The sequence below is a fragment of the Calonectris borealis genome, chromosome 7 (genome assembly GCF_964195595.1).
Source record: "Calonectris borealis chromosome 7, bCalBor7.hap1.2, whole genome shotgun sequence".
NCBI lineage: Eukaryota > Metazoa > Chordata > Aves > Procellariiformes > Procellariidae > Calonectris > Calonectris borealis.
The window spans coordinates 6,827,683-6,847,780 of NC_134318.1; the positions used below are offsets into that span (position 1 = coordinate 6,827,683).

Here is a 20,098-nt window from a genome sequence, read left to right on the forward strand (position 1 = left end):
GTCCCCACGTGGGATGGGCTCTGCTCCATGGTCGGCATCGGTGGTGCCTGCTTCTTCGGGATGCTTGGTCCAACCGGCACCGTGGTTCCTGCTCCTGCCCCAGGGAACGGCGGTCTGGTGAACTACAAAATCCTGTCGGGTGCCGAAGGGAAGTTTGAGATCGATGAGAGCACGGGCCTCATCACGACGATCGAGTACCTGGACTACGAGACCAAAACCAGCTACCTGATGAACGTCTCTGCCACGGACCAAGCACCCCCCAACAACCAGGGCTTCTGCAGCGTGTACGTCAGCCTGCTGAACGAGCTGGACGAGGCCGTGCAGTTCTCCAACAGCAGCTACGAGGCCGTGATCGTGGAGAACATCCCGCTGGGCTCCGAGGTGCTCCGGGTCCAGGCCCGCTCCATCGACAACCTCAATCAGATCACCTACAAGTTTGACCCCAACACCAACACCCAGGCGCTCTCCCTCTTCAAAATCAACGGGATCACTGTAAGTAGCCACCGCGTGGTCCCTCCTGGCTTGGTTGTCCATTGTGGACTTTGGTGTTGGTGGCTGACATAGCTGTTCATCCTTGGCAGGGTGTGATCACGGTCAAAGGCCAGGTGGATCGAGAGAAGGGGGATTTCTACACCCTGACGGTGGTGGCCGATGATGGAGGACCAAAGATTGATTCTACGGTGGTGAGTGGCTTCTACCCACTTCCCCACCACCCTTTGCACGGGCAGAGCTGACCTCAGGTCTCCTCCCTCTTCCTCTGGCATGGGACAGCACGTCCTGGTTGTCCTCTCTGCTCCAGCCACCGGGGTCTGGAAACCCTGATTTGGGGGAAACCCTGTGTTTGCATTAGCACGGACTGCTGCCTTTGAGCTCCTGCATGTCATAGGGTGTAGAGTTTGCAAGCTGCTTACCGGGCTAAAACAGTTTTGAGGGAGGTAAATTTGGGGACCTTGAAATACTTTGCGGTGGTTTATGTTTAAGAGGGTTATATTTGGCAGTTTGAAAGGCAGCGGAGCAGGGGGGTGATTTGCATTTCTCTGCTGGGGCAGGAGGCACGCCGGGTGCAGGGCGAGCCTGGTCCCCGTGCCGCGGGCAGGGGCAGCTGGGCTGGCACTACCCAAGCTGCGCTGGTTTGGGCCAGCTGCAGGAGCGGGACCCCGGGGGGGGGTTTGAAACCGGAGGCTTGCCCGCAGCCATGGGCAGCGCTCTGCCTTTCGAGCGCTCTCATGCCTTGGTGCATCTGTTCCCTCTAAGAAGGATGCTGGATGACAAAGGCAGTGATGCTGCAAGCGCTGCCTGTCCCCACCCATGGGTGCCGGCGGCCCTGCTCTCCACACGCTGCCGTGCTCTTGTCTGAGCCTCTCCCAGGGCAAGGGACAAATCTACCAAGCTTATCCAGAAAAAAACAGGGATGCAGCAACAGGGGAGCCTCCAAATCACCACAGGGGGGTACCTGCGGCCCCCAGTGCTGCCACAGTGGGATGCGGGGCCAGCCCAGTGCCCCTCGCGTGTGCCCGCACCTCCTCATCCCCCACTAACTCTTGGTTTTTTGTTTTCTCTGTTTCCCCCTCTGCTCTCTTCCGACAGAAGGTAAGCGTGTCCGTCATGCTGGCAGCACCTTGGGGGCCAGGGGCCATCCCGAACCCCGCTTGGAGCTGCGGGGAGGGACCGGGGCGGAGGTCTCCAGCCCCATCCCACCAGCACCAGCCTCTGTGACACCCCCTGGGACGTGGTGCCAGCCAGCAGAAATCCCAACGCCCTAGTCTGGCACTTGGGACAGCGGCTGCCGGATCCATCGCGGCGGCTGAATGGGCTCTCCCCGCTCCTGGCTCTCTGTTTTTAATTCAGCAGCAACAATAACCGAATCACCCCGAGGCGCACAACCCGCTCCCCGGCTTCCTCTGGGATGTTGTCGCATTCAGCCTGGCCGCACCTGGGAGCTCGGGGCACCCATAAATAGAGCCCCGGGAACAGAAAGGCTTTTCCTCTCTCATTTCTGTGTAGCGTTGCAGCTCTTTGATTACAAACGCCATGAGAGCATTTCCTCTGGCTAATTGTGGCCGAGGTAGCCCGGTCCCCGGTCGCCTCCCCTCCGAGCATCTCCTGCCCGGTCTCTCACTTGCCCCTGTGCCTTTTCCCAGGAGGGAGCTCAGGTCTTCTATATGGCCAGTTTGCCCTGGTGTAGTTAAATACAGGCAGCTCTGACTTCTTTGTGACTTCTTTGCTGACTTCTTCAGCAAATCCTGACCAACCTCTGGTGCTGTGAGCACGGGTGAAACCGCTGCTTGTGAAAAGCTTAGCAGAAAGGGTCACCCTGCAGCAGCGTGAGTTGCTCCGTGCCCAGCTATTTGGAGGATAAAAAAAACAGAGGATACTCCGTAGAAAAATCCACCACTTGAGAGCTGCAGCACCCTTGCGCGCTCTCTCCAGCCTCTAAGCATCCCTCCTCCTCCTCCTCCTCCTCCTCCTCCTCTGCAGACAAGGATGTAGCTTCAGCTCCTGGGCTGAAATACCTGCGCCCGTTCCCACGCAGGACAGACAGCACTCGCACTGTTGGCACCTCGGGGGGGGCGGCAGGTCGAGGGTTTGCCGGGAGTGTCGGCACGGCTGTTGATGCCAGGCGGGCTCCTGCCCGCACCCTGCCTGAGCCCCGTGCCGTGCCCGCAGGTGACCATCACGGTCCTGGATGAGAACGACAACAGCCCCCAGTTCGACATCACCTCCGACTCTTCCGTGAGCGTGGCGGAGGACAGCGCGGTCGGCAAGCGGGTGGCCGTGGTCCTGGCCCGCGACCCCGATGCGGGCAGCAACGGGCAGGTAGGGAGGCCAGCGCAGCAGGTTTGGGGCTGCCCGTAAGGCTGTGGTAGTGTTTCACCGAGGCAGAAATGCCTCTGCCGGCATCTTCCCAACCCCTTCCCCTCCTCTGCACCCCTGTGAGAGCAAACTGGTCGTGGATGCCAGCAGTTTGGGGGGTGTTTGTGCAGCGGGTACCGGCGCTCCCCGGTCAAGGCGTGCAGCAGGAGAGGAAAAACATCGTCCTTGGGCTGTCTGGGGCAAAGAGCTCTGCAGGACACGTGTCAAATCTGAAAACCAGCTGTGGCCTCTCCCGCCGTGGGGAGCGGGAGCGAAGCCCTTGGCAGGCTGAGCAGGAAGCTCTCTGACATTTGTTTTTCTCTTTACCACGCAGACAGGTGTTAATGAGGTCCCGTCACCCTTAATACCAAAAATTGCTAGCGTCGTTGGAGGGCTGTGGATGAGACCGGGGTTGGCCGGCGGGTGTTTGCTTTGGGGTGGCTTCAATAAGCCGGCACACCCGAGGAGCCCAATGCATTGGATCTTTTGAAAGGCTCAGAGACGTCCCGAGGCAATGCTGGGTTTATTATTGTAGGGTCACCTTTCTCTCCTTTCTCCTCACAGCATCACATTGCCTGCCCTGTTTTTCTTTCCCTGTGATGTTTCCAGGTGACTTTCTCGCTGACGTCGGGGAATATCGGCCGGGCTTTCGAGATCCGTACCACCAACAACACCTACGGCGAGGTGTTTGTGGCACGGCCGCTGGACCGGGAGCTGCTGGATCACTACACCTTACGGGTAAGTAAACCACCCCCGGGCTTCTTCTGGTTTGAGCATCGAGGCTGATTTCTTGGGGCTGTGAGCTTAAAACTAGCATTTTTTTGAAAAATCCATCCCCCAACCACAGATCCAAGCCTCGGATGGCGGTGTGCCTCCCCGGAGGAAGGAGCACACTCTGCGAGTGAACATCCTCGATGTCAATGACAACCCCCCCATCATCGACAGCCCCTTTGGCTACAACGTGAGCGTGAGCGAGGTGAGCACCCAGCTCTGCTCCTCTCCTTCCATCCTCCCAAGGTGAGGTTTGACCACAAGGCAGGTAGGGACAACTCACCTTGGGTGATTTAAAGGTTGGTGACCCCTTGCAAACCTCACCTTGGGTGATTTAAGGATTAGTGGTCCCTTGCAAACCTCACCTTGGGTGATTTAAGGGTTGGTGGCTCCTTGCAAACCTCACCCTGCGTGATTTAAGGGTTGGTGGCCCCTCGCAAGCCCTCACCTGTGATGGCCTCCTAGTTTTGGGCTAGGAGAGAGCTCTGCAGGCAACTTAAGCCCATGAGGCTGCAGGGACCAGCAGGAAGGAGACGTGGCTACACACCCATGGAAATGCCACCGAAGTGACACAAGAGGCGGCGCGGTGCAGAATAGGAATTGCTTTCAGGAAGCAGCTCGACAAGAGCTAGATAATTAAGCAATAAAACACAATCAGCCGTGAGAAAAGACAACTTATTTCCTGACAGTTTAATTCCTGGACCAGGGGTTTCTCAATTTGATGATGAAAAATGAAATACAAGTAATAGCCAGTGACACTTAGCTGTGAGGAAGTGCTGCTCGTGATTAATAGCTTTGCATTAAAGTTATTGCCCTGTTAGGATTTCTTATCTATTTAATACGTGTTCAGAGCTGGTTGAAGAATAGAATTTCTGTTTTGATTTCCTCCGTAATGGGACTATCCAAAAATAATTAGCCGAGCTCTGAGTCCATTACACAGCCTTCACCTTTGCACACACACTGGTTTTTACACTCTTTCAGGCTGTGCCAGCCTAGAAAGGACCTAATGCGCAGCTTTCTGCGGCAGGGAATCAAACCGGTTCATTGCAACAAATGGGAGATGCTGTAACGTAAGGAAAAAGAGGTGCAATTTTGGCATGCAATTGCCAAGCCTGTGGCTGATTCTCAGCTGAGCTATCAGTGGCGGGGCGAGTAGCCTTGGTTAATGTTTTGCACGAAGATGCATCTATTAATAAAACATCGTTTGCAATAAGCACTGCAAAAACGGCATCCGGGAGCTGGTGAAGGAGAGCAGCCTTCTGCCTGGCTGCTGGGTGTTGGGGCAGCAAGTTTGGAGCCCCAAGCACCGCAATGCCTGGAAACCCCCTCCTCTATATTAGAATTATATTATTAATGTTATTAATTATGTATTTTATATGTTATGAGGTGTATGTGATTTACGTCGTGTATCTCTGCCGCTCACCCCGCCGTCTCGCCCTGCAGAACGTCGGCGGTGGCACGGCGGTGGCCCAGGTACGCGCCACCGACCGGGACGTCGGCCTCAACAGCGTCCTCTCCTACTACATCACCCGCGGGAACGAGGACCTGACCTTCCGCATGGACCGCGTCACCGGCGAGATCGCCACCCGGCCCTCCCCGCCCGACCGCGAGCGGCAGAGCTTCTATAGCCTGGTGGTCACCGTGGAGGATGAGGGCAACCCCTCCTTGTCGGTGAGCCACCAAAATGTGCTTTTTGGGGGGAGGACGGAGCTGGGCAGCGCTGCGGGAGCGAGCTTAGCGTTGAGATGGCGAGCATGGAAGGGGCGAAGAGGCACAGGGTGTGATGTTTCGGTGACCGAGCCATTTGGGTTATGACTCAGGGTCCAAATCTGCGGAGTACAGGTTTGATTCGGAACTTCCTTCAGCACCTGGTCCTGCGGGACCCTCTCTCGCAGTTGTTCGGGGAGCTGCCGTCTCCCATCTGTAAATGCCAAAAATATCAAGACCTTCCCAACGGGCAGGCGTGCTGGTGGCTGCAGGAGTTGTTCTGCCCGCCGGCTCCTCAGGCTCTGAGTCCGAAAGGTCTCGGGATGTTGCTCTCGCCCATCTCAGGGCAGGAGGTGGCTGGAGCAGCGGCTGAACCATGGTTCAGCTCGCCATGGACCAATGTGTGTCTGCTCTGGTGCTTGCAAATGAGATGAGCTCCGGTAATTAGCACTACAGCCGTGGCGGTCCCCGCCGTGCAAGATTTGGGCAGCTCATTAAGCGCGTTGCTGCCGTCGGGAGTGCTCTGCCCACGGTGAGCGGGGTCTGGGCATGCGTTTGGGGGCTGATACGAGACCCCGTCCATCATCCTTTGGTCTGGGGAGGTGGCCGCCTTGCTTTTTAGCTACCAGCATGCAGGAGTGCCCGGCGGGGGAACTGCATTTGCTGCAGCCTGGCTTCTCCCTTGCCCCTTCCCCGCTCCACGAATAGCACGTCTCGTTATTTGTGCCTTTGAGGAGGACTCTGGTGTGGGAGAGTCAAACGAGCAGATAACATTTGGGGCATTTTCCTGCCCCGAGTCCCTCCTAACCCCACGGCTCTGCGGGGTGCAAGCGCCTGCGTGCACAAAGGAAGCGCAAATTGTGAGACGGGGAGGCATGACACCCTGTGCGACACCCTGCCATCCTTCCTCTCCCCCACCTCCACCTGCTATCTCTCGCCATCTCTCTGATCTCCTGGCACAGCTCTTGCTGCAAAGCCCTGCTCTAGATTTTGAGGAAACAGGTTGCAACCTGTGGCTTGCAACTCTCGCTTCAGGCTTTGCACTCTCAACTCCTCCCTCTCGGGTAGTTCACACGCCTGCTTGTGCATCACCATCTTTTTTTTAAGCCAGGCTGCCACTGCAGCTTAAATCTAGGCAAGTCGCTCTCTCCAAAAGGAGAGAAGGCAGCTTCGTGTAACCGCAGCACCCGATGCCGCCAGCTCCTCCTGGACGGGTCCCCATCGCCCCGGAGCATTCACGCCCCCGATGCACGGAGCATCGCTGATGCTGCCGTGGTGAGGAATGCCGGGCACCGAGGCGGCAAATCCCATTGCCATGGCAATGCTTTCTTCCCTTCCCGGTGCCAGAGAGGACAAGTGCCACAGCTTATCGCTTCACGCTGCCAAAACGCTGTCCCAGCAGCCTCGCTTGTCCTCAGCGTAACCACCACGTCACCGGCGCAAGTTATGCCAGCAGCAACGATCAAAATCCCGCCACGCTGAAGGAAAACAAAGTGTCCAGTGACCCGATTCCTGAGCGGAGAGAAGAGTTTCGGCCCTTTTCAGAGGTTGAGGACGCTTAGGTCTTGTGAAAGGCTGTCCCGCATGTCGCTCGGTGACTGCTGGCCTCGTCCCTGGGTGATGAAATGCAGTCTGTCGGGAGCTTGTCACCCACCAGAAACTTTGGTTTCACAAGTAAGTCTAGGCTGATGCAATGATGCACAAAAGGGGATTATTGTTTGTAATTCCCTCACATGATGCAAGGTTTCGCCTTCTGAGTATGGGAGAGGCAGAGGAGACAGAGCTGGGAGAGGACTTGGAAGTCCCGTGGTGATCTGTGAAACCCAGGACAGCAAGGGTACATGGAAGACTGGCCGTCCTCTTGGGAGCTGGAGATGCAGGGGCAAAAGGATAAAATGCTGATGATAAAAGGAAAGCATTTACCCAAAAAAGCATTGCAGGAAAGAAAACCTTCATAAGCTTGCGAGCTGCAACTGGAAAACCTTCGTGTCCTTGCGTGGGAATTGCAGGAGTCACCCGGGCTCTGTCTGACCCTGGTGCAAGCCTGCAGCTGCACCTCCCCAAGGGCTGGCCCTGCTCCGGAGTCTTTGGGACGCTTCCCACTTCAGAAGGAAGGATGTCTGCCCAAGGGAGCTGTGGCACCCACGCGTGCCGGAGCAGGGCTCCTCCCGGAGCGGAGGCAAAGCCGCTCCTCACCGCCCGGACGCCTGTCTCACAGCCACCCCCAGCCAGGGCTGCTTCAGCCTCTGCAGTTTCTGTTCCCGTCCGCCCGCTCTGAAACCAGGGTTTAGGTGAAACGCCGCGGCTCCTCGCTCTCCCGTCAGCAAAGCCCCAAGTGCTGATGCAGCGGAAAACAGCCAGCAGCTGGGCACCAGCTTGACGTGCGTTCCCAAGCCAGGCGCTTGCAAGAACTGGTGGGACCCGGCAAGGTCCGTGAGGGCATGAGCATCTTCCTGGGTCACCTTCACCGTAAGCATCCTGCCCGAAGGTGCAGCGCCGTGCCATCTTCTTCACCTGTGGTGGGGGCCAAGGTGGGGTGCCAGCACCCAGCGTGCCAGGGCTCCTGCTCCAGCATGTGTGGAAGGCTGGGTAGCCATCGCCTCTTTCCCCTAAAAGTCTTTAGTTTTCCTTCGGGCGAGCTTTCTGGGTGGGAAACGGTCCCTGATGCCACGCAGTGCCCCGATATGCCGCGCCCGTGCCTCTGGCTGCTCAGCTCACCTCTGCCTGCCCCACCGCACATGCCTGCGGCACGGGGCATCCCGAAAAATGGGATTCCTGCAGCACAGAGAGAAACCTGTTTCCAACAAAGCTTTATTCTGTCGTCAAACAGTGCATTCGTTAGCAAACGGAGAGACTCGGAGAGGCTTTCAAAGCGGTTAGGACCCGTGGGCAGGCAAATCCCCCACGTGCCTTTCCGGCTGCAGCCGCTGGGATGGGGAGAGGAAAACGCCGGAGGCACTGGGCGAGCTTCCCCAGCAAAGCCGGGAAAGGGGCTGAGCCGTGGGTGGCAATAAAGCACGAATCCCGTGCTCGGGAAGTTACGTCCGTGGTGGGGGCGTTGGTGCTGGCTTCTCCTTTATCCCTGTGCCTGTGGCCGGACCATCTTGAAGTTGCTCTTGCTGAAGCCAACGCTGAATTAATCAAATCCTGCAGCGGGCCAGGGTGTCCCCAGCCCATTGCAGAGGCAAACGGTGTTTCCTCCGGCCGCGTAGGGTGAAAATTCAGCGTGCTGCCAGGGATGCTCTGCCCCGGCACACTGCCTGGTACGGCTATTGCTCAGGTCTGACACTGTTTTGGTATGACTAATGTTTATGTTTGTTTAGTGGCAATTTTTTCCCCGCTTTACAACAAAAACAGAAGCAAGAGAAAAAAAACAAACACACCCTTCGAGTAACAGTGTCTACCGCAAGGTTTTATCTCCTTGCCGGGGGCTGAGTCACGCTGGAGCCTGACCTACGGCTTCTCTTAGATAAGCGATGCCGGGGTGCTGCGTTCGGACGGAGGATGCTGTGAGGGCACCCGCATCCCCCGGGGCATCGCAGGGTCCTGCGGCGTGGCTGAAGGCCCTGGCCCCGGGGACGGCTGCTCTGGCCGTGCTGGCCCCAGGAGGATGGGGGAAGCCAGCCGGAGCGTTTCCCACTGCCCGCTGCACTCTCCCATGCCTTCGCCTCTCCGCAGGGGCTCTCGGCCACGTCACGGGAACAACCTCCAACACCCTCCAGATGAACTTTTTAATTTACAGGCATTTTTTTTAAAAAAAAAAAAAACAAACAAACAAAAACCATAAACATCCTTTTTTTCTTTTAATCAGCACTGATAATGAAACAAACAGAAAGATAAATTCCCCTGATCCCAAGCCGAGGATAAAATTGCAACAGAAATAAGGTTCTTCCCGACGCGTGTCCAGCTGAAAACGCGGCAGCCTCGCAAGTCCTTGGTTGTCTCAAAAGGCTGGTGGGGAAGGAGGGCTCCGTCAGCGGCAGGGAGCCTCTCCCCTTCCTGTTTTTCAAAGAAAAACGTAGCACAAGGTTGGCCGGTGACCCTGTTTTGTCTCGCAGTGGATGGTACTTTACCATCCACTCCCGGAGAGGATGTTCAAAGATGCAGAAACAGGTTGATGTTGCAGAGCTTAAAACCCTGGCAATAAGTTAAATCCTTGGGGAGGTTTGCAGGTGCGGGTCATCCTTCCTTCCCCGCATCCCCAATTTTCAGCTAGTCCGTAAAACGTGAGCAGTACCCAGCCTTGCTCTTCTCCATAGAAATAGGTAGTTAAAGACCAAAATCCGGGCAAGAGAGGTTCACTTCCAGCCCCAGGGCAGAGCCGGGACAGGAGACGAGGGCAGGGCTCCTGCACTCAGCTTCATTTTTTAAGGCTTTGCGGCCCGTGGCCATGCTGTCCTCCCGGGGGGTCTCGGCTGGGCGAGCATGGCGCGGCGGCTGCCTGGCCTCTCCCGGCTGCGGCTGGGGGATGTGGTTTCCTCCGGGGTCTTTAGGCTTTCAAGGAATTTGGTGAGTCGGGAACAGGATCTGGAAAAGGGCAGACCGTGGGTATTAGTCCGGCTTGCAGCTGCGGGGATGCGCTTTGGGAAGCGGCCAAACTCTGCTTTCATTGACTGGAAGGAGAAGCCCTGGGTCCTTCCCATCTTCAAAGCCCTGGGACTTGATGTCCCACATAATGGGAAGTTTGCAGCCGATATTTAACCCCCTCTTTCCCATTCACCCCGTTGGCTGCCTCTTTCCTTCCCATCCCTCCCGTAGTGGTCCCCACGGAGGCTCAGCATCGCCCCTCACTCACCCAGAGTCGGGAAGAAGCAGTCCCCAGGGCCGAGGGGTGACAGGGGGGTGCCAGGCTCGGAGAGCAGGTGCCGGCCGGACTCAGAGGGCTGCCGGCTGGCCATGTAGGAGAGCTGGGGTCGGGGCCGCGGCTCCGCCGAGGGGACCGCCTCAAAGACAGGGTTTTCGATGCCCTGGGCGCTGCTGCGGGAGAGGAGAAGGTGTGAGGGGTGAGGATTTGCGTTTTTATTTCAGGAGCCTTTTTTATTCCCGGGGTTTTGGCTGAGCGCTGGGAACAACCAAGCAGGGCAGGGAGCAGGTTCCGAGGAGGCACCTCGGCTGAGAGCAAGCGGGAGCCTGGCACGTGGGGGAAGCTTAGCCGAAAGGCACCGCGGTTTCCAGCTCTCCTGGGGAGACGCGTGCCCTTGGCATAGGCAAAAGGAAAGGAGGCACTTCCCACTCAGAGAGAGGGAAGAGAAACAGCGGCTGCCCGGAAAGGGACAGGACCCCGGGCGTGGGTGCTGCCAGCATCCCCCTCGCTCTGCCCAGCAAGAGGCTCTGGCTTCGAGGGGAGGGGAGGAGAGGACAAGCCCCTTGGCGGGGGCGGAATGCGGGCAGAGGGGGTGCGAGGAGGTCAGGGGGAGCTGGAAGCACATGGGTTTCCTCACCTCTCCATTCTGACGAGCTCATGGGCACCTGCCAAAGACAAAACGGTTGGCGTGCGCACTGGCAGCATGATGCCCAGCATCAAGCCCAGACAGACCCACTGCCAGCGCTGTTTTCTGGTGTCTCATCCACATCCCATTCCTCCTCTTCCTCTGCCTTCCTCCCGCCCGTTCTCCCTTCTTTAGCATCAGCCTCTTCTTTGCTCCCAAACCTCCCTTTCCGCAGCCCCGCCGCCTGCGGTCTCCCGCCTTGTTTACTCCCCAGCCCGGCCTCCTCTGGGATTGAAACCGCAGGCTCCGAAAAAGGGGGAAGGAGGCGCTTCCGCCGGCGCGGGGCGAGGCGAGGCGCAGCTGCCGTGCCTGGGCTGCAGCCCGGCCCCGCTCGTGCCCGGATGCGCCCACCACCCACCCAGGACGCCCCCCCCCCCGGGGCTCTGCAAAACACCACCCCGCCATTTGGCTGCCCCTGCATTTGTCTGGGCAGCACCCTGTTATTTGTTCCTTCATCCCCTTTGCCATAGCCGCAGCAGAGCCCGCAGCCCGTGCTACTCGGGTGTGCTGGGTGGCTGCACGACGAGCATCCCCAGCCGAGACGCACGAGTTTTGGCCCAGACCATGCCGATGGGAAGCGCCCGGTGGAAATAACTTATAGCTAAGCTGATCCGGCTTATTTTTTCTTCCAGCACCCCCAGAAGGAAGTCCCCCCTGAGTTTTGCCTTCCCTCTTGGGTTAAATAGCATCCAGGTGATGCTTTGCAGCACGGGATGGGGAGCTGCACCCCAGCCACGGCAAAATGGGTGCATGAAGGTACGCGGCCACTCCTTTCGGCCGGGGCGGATGTCGAAAGCGCAGTTCTCGTTCTCGTGGCTGGCATCGTGCCCGCTGCTGCTGCAAAAACCACTTCTCCAAAGGATTTGCTCAGAGCCGCACAGCCGCCCACCGAGCTCGGTGAGAGAAACCGCAGGGCCTCCGGCTTGCCCAAGGCCTGATGAAATGGCTCTGCCGGTTAAGGTGGTGCCCCTTTCTGCTTAATTACTGAAGAGTAATTAGAATTACTCCCAGAATACTGGGAGCCGAGCGCGGGCAGGAGCCGGCAGCCGGCTGCACCTCGGCGCTGCCTGGTTTTCTAGGGCTGGGGCGGTGGGGCGAGAGGTGGCTTGCTGCGGTCCTATTGCCATCGAAATGTAAGGGGTCTTTTTAAGGACGGGGGGGAGCAAAAGCACAAATAATGCTTTTTCAATTACTCGGGAGGCAAAGGTGCTATTTTGGCTGTGGGGTGGAGGGAGGGATGAGTAAATGAGCCGGCTCTCGCAGTGGATGGGGAGGAAAGGGCTCAGCGGGCAGGGGGACTGGCAGCATCTTTGCAGTCTCAGTGCCCCCAGCACGCTCCCGGGGTGCCTTGCAGGCACCGCAGGTCCCTCTCCTACCCCACACTCCTCGCCGCAGCCCGCAGGCATTCCCAGGGCTGCTTTGCAGGAGGCACCTGGCAGGGACCTGCCTTTGGGCCACCTCACCCGGTGCCCGTGGGACTCGGGGCAGCCGAACCCACCGACACGTCCCGTCCCATCAAGGCCACGCCGACGCAGGGAGATGAGGTGGGTGTCCCCGCCGGCGGCTGGCGAGGGGAGGGTACGTACGTCTGCTGCTGACGGCTTGTCTCTGCTTGTAAATCAGGAGCAAGATGAGGGGCAGGCAGAGGATGCCCACGATGCAGGCGCCCGTTGCCAGCGCGGCGGCTGTGATATCTGCAACAGAAGAGGGCAGAGCTGGAGCAGGCAGCCGTGAGGGTTTGCCTTGCATTTCTTTGGTTTCCTCGAGCCATACCAGAAGCATGGGGCAACACCGGCGTTGCCCCACACCTGATGCAATGCGGCTCCCGCAGGCACGGGTGGTCCTCTCCTAATGGGATTCACGCTGGGATGCATTGCCAGTTGCGGAGATAAGTTCTGAGGCATCGGTTTAGGACCTTGACCAAAGTCCTTCATTGCTGGAGGACACCTCAAGGTCTTTCTTTGGTCTTCTAGATATGAGGAGAGAAGCAAGGGCTCTGATAAAGCCCTTTGGAGTCAGCAGAAAGGCTCGCCAGAAAGGCTGGCAGCCTGCAGGCATGTCTGTGGCCATCAAGGTCCATGTGGGACGGTTTGTGGTGGGGTCAAGGGCTGCCTAAATCAAGGGCAGGTTCAGCTCAAGCCCTCCTCTCCAGTGCATCCGTCTGGGGAAGCGCCTTCTTGCTCCAGTGTGTGTGTTTTGGGGCAGGGGGGATTTTTTCCCCCTTTTCTTTTTTGCCTGGCAGGACAGGGTGTCCCAGCATTTGGGACTGAGGGTTTGAGACAGAAAGCACTACTCGTGGGGAGGGTGGTGCAGTTTCCCATGGCTGGGCTGGCCCCAACCGTGCTGCAAACCAATTTTAGCAAAATCTGCCCGTTTAGCAGCCAGCAAAGAGGGGTAGACAGAGCGACCCACGGAGAAACCACCTGCATAGCGAAGTGTGGGCACCTCCAGCGTCTAGACACGACGCCGGGGGAGCCTCACGTTGTCTGAGCGCTCAAGCAAGATTTGGGCTTCCCCTGCTAGAGCATCTCTGCTCAGGGCGAGGTGGCCTGGGCTCGGGGTGTTGCAAGAGGTGTCTTTGCCTTTCTGTCCCTTCCCATCTGCTAGTGGCAGCGGCTGCTAAATCCCCGATCGTGTTTTGGGGAGGCTCAGGTGCTTTATGACCACGAGGTGACTGATCTCCGTGGGCTTCAGGATGTAGAAACATGGGCCAAAAGAGGCTTTCCTCAGCCTGAGGACGTGCCTGTCAGATGGACCCCGTGGGGACAGCCTCAGAAATCCCCCTCCCAAAACCTGACCGTGAGGTTGCGTCTGGACACCGGTGTGTTTATAGCAAGCGGCCATCCCTAGGGAAATGCACAGGCCAGGATGGCAAACAGTGCGTTGGAGAGAGAGTTTTTTTCCCTTTACCTTTGCTCGTGGTGGTGTGAAACGTGCAGTTTTGAAGCCCTCCTCTGCCTGCGGAGGAGAAGAGAAGAGCGTGTTAGATCTCAGGGGATTCATTCAGGTACCACAGAGCTCCCACACCTGCTAGCTGCGCTTGCCTTTGCTCACCAGTATTGAGAAAATCAGCCCAGAGCATCCCAAAAGCAAGAGTTTAATCCTGGGAAGCTTACACCGAGATTCCTGCCATGACACCCCTTTCCCCTGATGGCAGTGGGGCTCATCCCTGGCCATGCAGGATCTTTTTTTTTGGTCTAAAAGAAACAGTATCTATCCTAATGCTGCAAATCAAGGGCAGGAGATGCCCTCCCCTCCCTCCAGCTCGCGCCTCCCCGGGCAGCTCTCCCCGCTGGGCTGCTGCCCCACCGTTATCTACAGCCCCTGCATCCCCCTCGCTCAGGCTTGGACCGCCAGCCAGCTCCTTTTATGTTGAGGTTTGTTTTCCTCTCTTCCAGAAAGAGGTTGAAGAAGATCAGTGAAACTATGTAACATGGATTTTATTGCATTCCAACCTCTTGATTTATTTTTTCTTTCTTTTTTTTTTTTTTTTTTAAATGTTCCAATGCTCTCTGGCCCTAATTCAAACCTTCAACATCTGCTGCCCTTTGACTCTTGCAACATGGCTTGGACTTTCAGCATCAGCACGCCCTGCCTCCCCAGCCCTGATGCTGCACCCCACCAGCCCTTATCTGCCACCTTGCCCCGACGCACCCCGGCATGGCTGTGGGACTGCCAGGGACTCCCCTTTCCCCCCCTCACCTTGCTGGATCTGGAGCTCCACGAAGCCGTGAGCGACCTGCAAGGTGTGGGGCTTGCCGTGCTCCCGCCTGGCCTCCACGGCGTAGCAGCAGTAATTCCCGCTGTCCTGCAGCGTCAGGTTCATCACCACGATGTGAAAGGCACCGTGGTGGTCGGGGACAAACTCCACCCCGTGATGGCTGGCTTGTCCCCCAAGGGGGGATTTTTGGGTGCCGTTGCCCAGCGGCTCGTGGTGCCTGCCCGGGTCGTGGTGCAGCTCCTTCTCGGTGACGTTGCGGATGTGCTTCTTCTCGGAGCAGCTCTGGTCGCCGTTGCTGCTGAAGTACCAGGTTTTGTAGAGGAGGTCGTGGCGGTCGGCGAGGGGACCGCTGATCCGGCAGGTCAGGGTGACATTCTGGCCCTCGGGGCAGACGCAGAGCGAGTACGGGGTGGTGATCAGGAAAGCTGCCGGTCCTCCTGCCAGGGAGAAGGCACGGCGGCTGAGCCAGACCCTCCAGCCCTGGGTTTACCCTGAGTTCGTAGCGAAACGGGGAGCCCTGCCCAAACAAGCACTGCAAAGCCCACCACCGATGCTGGCAGGGGTTGCGGAGAGCAATCAGAAGCCGTGAACACCAGCCTGCAGGGGGAGGGAAAAAAGCCTTCACCCATGCCCTTAGGGCGAGAAAAACTCAGGAGTTTTTCCCATATCCCAAGAGAAGGGAGATGGGAAGCATGGCGTGAGCCCTTCGCTCGCTCTGTAGCAACGTCCCAGCAGGACTGGGAGCGCAACTTTACCCTAGAAATAGGCCCTGGAGGAGAGGCATGCTTTAAATATAGCTGAGCACCAGCTTTTAATAGCAGCAGGGAGGCAGAGGTTTGCCCGGGGCTGGCAGAGCGGGGCGGCGTGGGGCAGGGAGGTGGGGGTCTGCCCCAGACGCCTGCTCATGGGGCACCAGAGCTCTGCAACGTGGGGCAGCGGGGTATGGCTTGCAAATGAGGAAACACAAGCGCTGCTGAGCCAGCTGCAAATAAAAAGGAGAAAAAAATAAAAATAAAAGAGCTAGGAGGAGCCTGTGCCCCCCGAGATCAGGCGGGGAGCGGGTCCCACCCTACTTGTTTTTCAGCCCCTGGGGAGGAGAAGGGGGAACTGGCCGGCGCCGACTGCCAGGAGCTGCTTGAAAACGAAAACAATTTTCAGAAAGAAATCCTTGACTGCTGCCGGCTGCAAAACGCGTAGCGGGAAACCTGGCAGAGGCGCAGGAGCATGTCGGGGGGGATGGAGGGAAGCAGAGGAGTGTATCGTGGCGTTACTGGTGCCGTTCCCAGCACGCTGGTGGAGGGTACTGGTGGATAAGGGGAGCTGTGGATGAGGGTAGAGAAAAGAGCAAATATGGGCGAGTCTTTGGTGCTGTGGCCCCACCAGCGCTTTGTGTTTGCAGAAGTGCAAAGGTCACCTTCGAAAGCTGAAGAAAAAGCAGCTTCTGGGTTCATTTTCTTTAAATTATTGAGAAAGGGAGGTTCCTGGGGCTGGTTTGCAACAGAGAAGATGGTATGAGGACGTGATGTGCTTTTATTTTGGTAACATCCTGTTGTGCCATTAGCTCCGCCACTGTTTCGCTTTGAGGTTTTTCACTTGCTATATCGAGCGGGCGTCAATCACAGGCGGGGTGTGCTGCGCCTGCCCGCAAGCCCTCCAGCCGGGCGAGAGGCTCCCCATCGCCGGGCTGCCCGGAGAGCATCCTCCTCCCTGCAGGGTCACCGCCGTCACCACCCCGACACGGGGCTCCGCTTGAGAGAGCGAAAGCGAAAATGTCCCCCGTGCTTTCCACCCCTCGTGGTTATTTACGGCTTTTAGGACAATGGTGATCTCTAAGCCCCCTAAGAACAGCCATGAAGCCCCCGAGTGCCAGCAGCCTGCCTGAGGGTGCTTTGCAAGGAGAGGGGGGGTTTCGGGAGGGGATCTGCCCCATCGGACCCCCCAAGTCTGCGCCATGCAGTGCCGAGGAGTCCCGCGGAGCCGGGGATGGCATGACCTTTGCCGAACCGCTCCGGCTTCCTACAGGCGCCTCAGCCTGCTCCCCACGGCATGTGCAGCAGCACATCCCCGGGGCCGCTCTGGGGCGGAGGTTTGCGTGGCCTGAGCTCAACCCTGCCCTGTTTCTGCTTCTTTTCAAGCCCCGGCTGCTCCCCAGCCTCGGATGCTGCTGGGGCTGGGATGCTTGGCCGGGCTGGCTGGGTTTTGGCACACAGCGGAGCGAGTCTCCCACCTCCTTGCCAGCGCTCCGAGCACAAAAGGCACCTCAGATGTGTTTCTCGATACCTGCCGCAACGGGAAGTGCCCCATTCACATCGGGGGTCCCCCGGGAGCCAGGGGAAGGAAAGCCAGGGCTCTATTGGAGGAAGCCGCACTTCCAACACCTTGCAAAAGTATCTGCGGGGGTCTTTGTTTTCCACACACCCCCCTCAAATAAAACGGGGCCGTCCGGCTCATCTCCGCGCAGTTTGCAAAGCCATGCCTTACTAAACCCTCCAGCCTCCACCCCCGGCGCTTGATGGGAACCGTCTGGATGGAAAGTCAACACAGCCCACGCTTTCGGCAGCGGCGCCCAGCCGCGGGGAGGGGCAGAGGTTACCACGTGTGCGAAGCCTTCGGCATTACCAACTTCCCTTCTTTCTCCCGAGCTTCCAAAAACCAGCGAGCGGAGGAGAAAACAGCTGGGGAGGAGAGCTGGCAAGGCGCCGCGTGCCCCGTGGCAGTGCCAGAGAGGTGGTTGTTCCCTCCCCAAGACGTAACGAGGCTTTAAGGCCGTGCTGGATACCAGATGGTGCCCGGAGGAAACGTCTTCTGTCGGCGTCTTTACACTAAAGCTCATGGATCTTAATCTTCCCTGGGTGCTGTGGACTTCTTCCATGCCCAGACCCCAGGTTTGGCTCCATCCCATCCCAGGCGGACCATTCCCTTTGAAGTCAGCGCCGCTGGCAAATGTCAAAATAAAGCCAGATGCCCGGCTCTGCGCAGCTCCAACCGAGAGAGCCAGGGGAGTGCTGGACCCGTCAAGGTCCAAGATGGGAGCTGTCGTCTTGTCACCATCTGGTAAAGACCAAGGAGGTCTCAAGCAGGTGCCAAAATGCCCCTCTTCCTCTTTGACACCTCGGTAGCTTCGGCTCCTCCCCGCCGACCCATGGTGTTGCAACGGTGCGGCACAGAGCCTGGTGCAGCGCTGGTGCATCCCCGGTGCCGGCACCGCTGCCTAGCTTGAAACCTGGGAGCTATCATTTCAACAAAATATGAAAAAGAAAAGCGCTAAAGCCAAGGAGCCTGTGTTGCTTTGCCAACAAACAGCTTAAAACGGGATTTCATGTTGAATTCTGGGTCGGTGAGCAAAAGCCTCTCCTGGTTGCTTCTCCTAACTTGTTCCCCCACTATGGCAAGCAGGTGTTTGATTTACACTCCTGTGGCGTACAGAAGTGATTTCCACGTTATGTCACCTCTTTCCATTCCAGGGAAATCTAGGTGGGAGGGCTGCAGCCTTTGGAGGGGCTCACCTGCCGCAGAGGAGGAGCTGCCAGAGGGAGAGCGGCTGCTCAGTGCTGGAGTGAGGAACCGGGCTTTAATTCCTCTTCTGGGAGCTTTTGTAACAGCCTCACATGAAAGTGCCACAAGCCCCATCATCACTGTGCTGTCATTACGCTTCAGAGTTATCAGTCGGGTGAGATGTGCAGGGGCATCCATACCTCGGCACAAGTACTTACAGCAGGAGAGAAAAAGGAAAGGAAAAACTTACTGAAGACGCCAGACGCCCATGTTAACGGCCCTTATCTCCTGCACTCCGAGGAGCCAAATGGCCTTTCAGTGGCGGGGCCGCTCCCTGGGTACCCATCATCCAGGCCATGGGGAGAGCACCCTGGAGCTGCTGCATCCGCCGGAGGGTCCTGCCTTGCTCCTCTTCCAGCACGGTCCTGGCTCGGGGACAGGGTCATAACGCCGGGTTTGCACTTGGGATGCAATTTTGGAAAGCCCAAGCTCAGCTGCCGTCCCTTGGGTGGAGAGGAGCCGCTTCCCCATCCACCTAGCTGCCAGCGTCCCCAAACCGCGTAGGAGCCGGATGTCTCCAAGAGCTCTACTTCTCCATCAAGCCCAGCTAAAATTAGCCGGGGGTTCAAAAAGTTTTGGCAGGCGCACGGTTGCAGAAAGCTCAGTTCCTCTGGCACCAGGCTCATGCCGAACATCGGTGTCCAAGCTTGTTGCATTGCAGAAGGCCTGATGTTCAGTCCCAGCACCCCAGACGCATCAATGAAATAATCTAAAGCCCCATGGAGATGCTGGGAATCGCTCCCCGGTGTCAAGAGGCTCAGATGAGAAGCCAAGCACACTTCAATCTGCACCAGCCTTGCTGTCCCAGAGGAGAGAGGAGAAGAGACCCCCTGCCCCATTGCAGGGGGGCATCATTTTTTCCTGGGAAAAAATTTCTTCCTGCCAGCAGAAATCCTGGAAGCAGTCACTTTGCCATCCCGGGACGGCGGGAGAAGCCAAGCCCAACAGGCTGCTCGTCCTCCGCCTGCGCAGGGCAAGGAGGGACCATGGTCCTTCCCAGCTTCGTTCTCTGACCCTTCATCCACAGACGAGCTGTGGTTTTAGTTGCCACCGCCGCTGTTTCACCGCCTGGCCCCGGAGCCCCGGTACGGAAACGCTGCCTGCCAGGGCTGGTGCAGAGTCAGGCGTGAAGCAGCCCCCCTCTCAGAGCATCCCCCCCGCCGAGCTTCCAGCGCTGGGAAGTGCTCGCTAAGGGGAAGGGAAACTCGGCAGCCGCGCACAGCGGTCCTGGCCCGGCCGCCTGCCCACCCGGAGGAGCTGCCCGGCATATCCCAGCAATTACGGCGGAGCGGAGCATCCTTAGAGAGGGCATCCCGGCCCTGGTCGCACAAACCGCCTCTCTCTGCTCCCCCGGGGCTGATGAAAGGCTCCTTTCACCGCTGCGTGGCCAGGGACCTCTGCAGTGCCGGGGCAAGGTGCCGTGCGGGAACGGGGCAGCTTTTCCAGCTCGGGATCACCCGCGGGGGACTGGCAGGGACAGGGGCTGCTGCTTTCCTTCCACGCACATTAGCTCAAAGCGAAGGAGGAAGGAGAAAAACCCAATCCCAGAGTTTTAAAACAGCAACTCCCCTGTGGCCCCTTTCCCCCGACGCAACCAACATCCCATGAAACGCTGGTTTGGCCCCCCCCCCCCAACTCCGAAATCACAGGATGAGAAAGTAAACAACCCCCCAAATGCCCCAAATTCCTCATGCCGAGGCACAGCCCTGGCCAGGCAAACGCGGTGCCCCAGCGAGGAGAGTTTCTCTGGGCGGGGAGGAGAGGAAAGCAAGCCGGAGCTTACCGTGGGAAGCGAGCAGGCAGAGCGCGGCCAGCAGCAGCCCAGGCCGGGGGGACGTCGCCTCCATGGCGGCTGGGACGGCCGGGGGGAGCTTGCTTCTCCGGAGCCTCCCGCACGTTCTGAGCAGCCCCGCAGCGGCAGCCGGACTTGCAGACACAGGAAATTTCATTGAGATATTGCACGCAGCAATGGAGAGAACTGCGAGCACCCCCAGGAGGTGAG

The 20,098-nt window shown here is 58.3% G+C and overlaps 2 protein-coding genes across 2 annotated transcripts in view; one reads left to right on the top strand and one right to left on the bottom strand.

Moving 5' to 3' along the window:
* The window catches only part of CDH23 (cadherin related 23), a 198,617-nt gene that overhangs the window by 173,613 nt on the left and 4,906 nt on the right, over positions 1-20,098 (top strand). Inside the window, exons 32-38 of the mRNA XM_075155376.1 lie at positions 104-492; positions 582-683; positions 1,588-1,590; positions 2,668-2,817; positions 3,463-3,591; positions 3,701-3,829; positions 5,068-5,295. Coding sequence (XP_075011477.1) covers positions 104-492; positions 582-683; positions 1,588-1,590; positions 2,668-2,817; positions 3,463-3,591; positions 3,701-3,829; positions 5,068-5,295 — 1,130 coding nt within the window. The remainder of the gene's footprint in view (positions 1-103; positions 493-581; positions 684-1,587; positions 1,591-2,667; positions 2,818-3,462; positions 3,592-3,700; positions 3,830-5,067; positions 5,296-20,098) is intronic.
* Positions 9,117-20,022, bottom strand: VSIR (V-set immunoregulatory receptor). Its single transcript, XM_075154160.1, has 7 exons — positions 19,880-20,022; positions 14,523-14,978; positions 13,731-13,778; positions 12,407-12,514; positions 10,773-10,800; positions 10,127-10,308; positions 9,117-9,858 (listed from the first exon to the last, which is right to left on the bottom strand). Exons 1-7 carry the CDS (start codon positions 19,941-19,943, stop codon positions 9,821-9,823), a joined length of 924 nt encoding a protein of 307 aa, XP_075010261.1. The 5' UTR covers positions 19,944-20,022; the 3' UTR covers positions 9,117-9,820.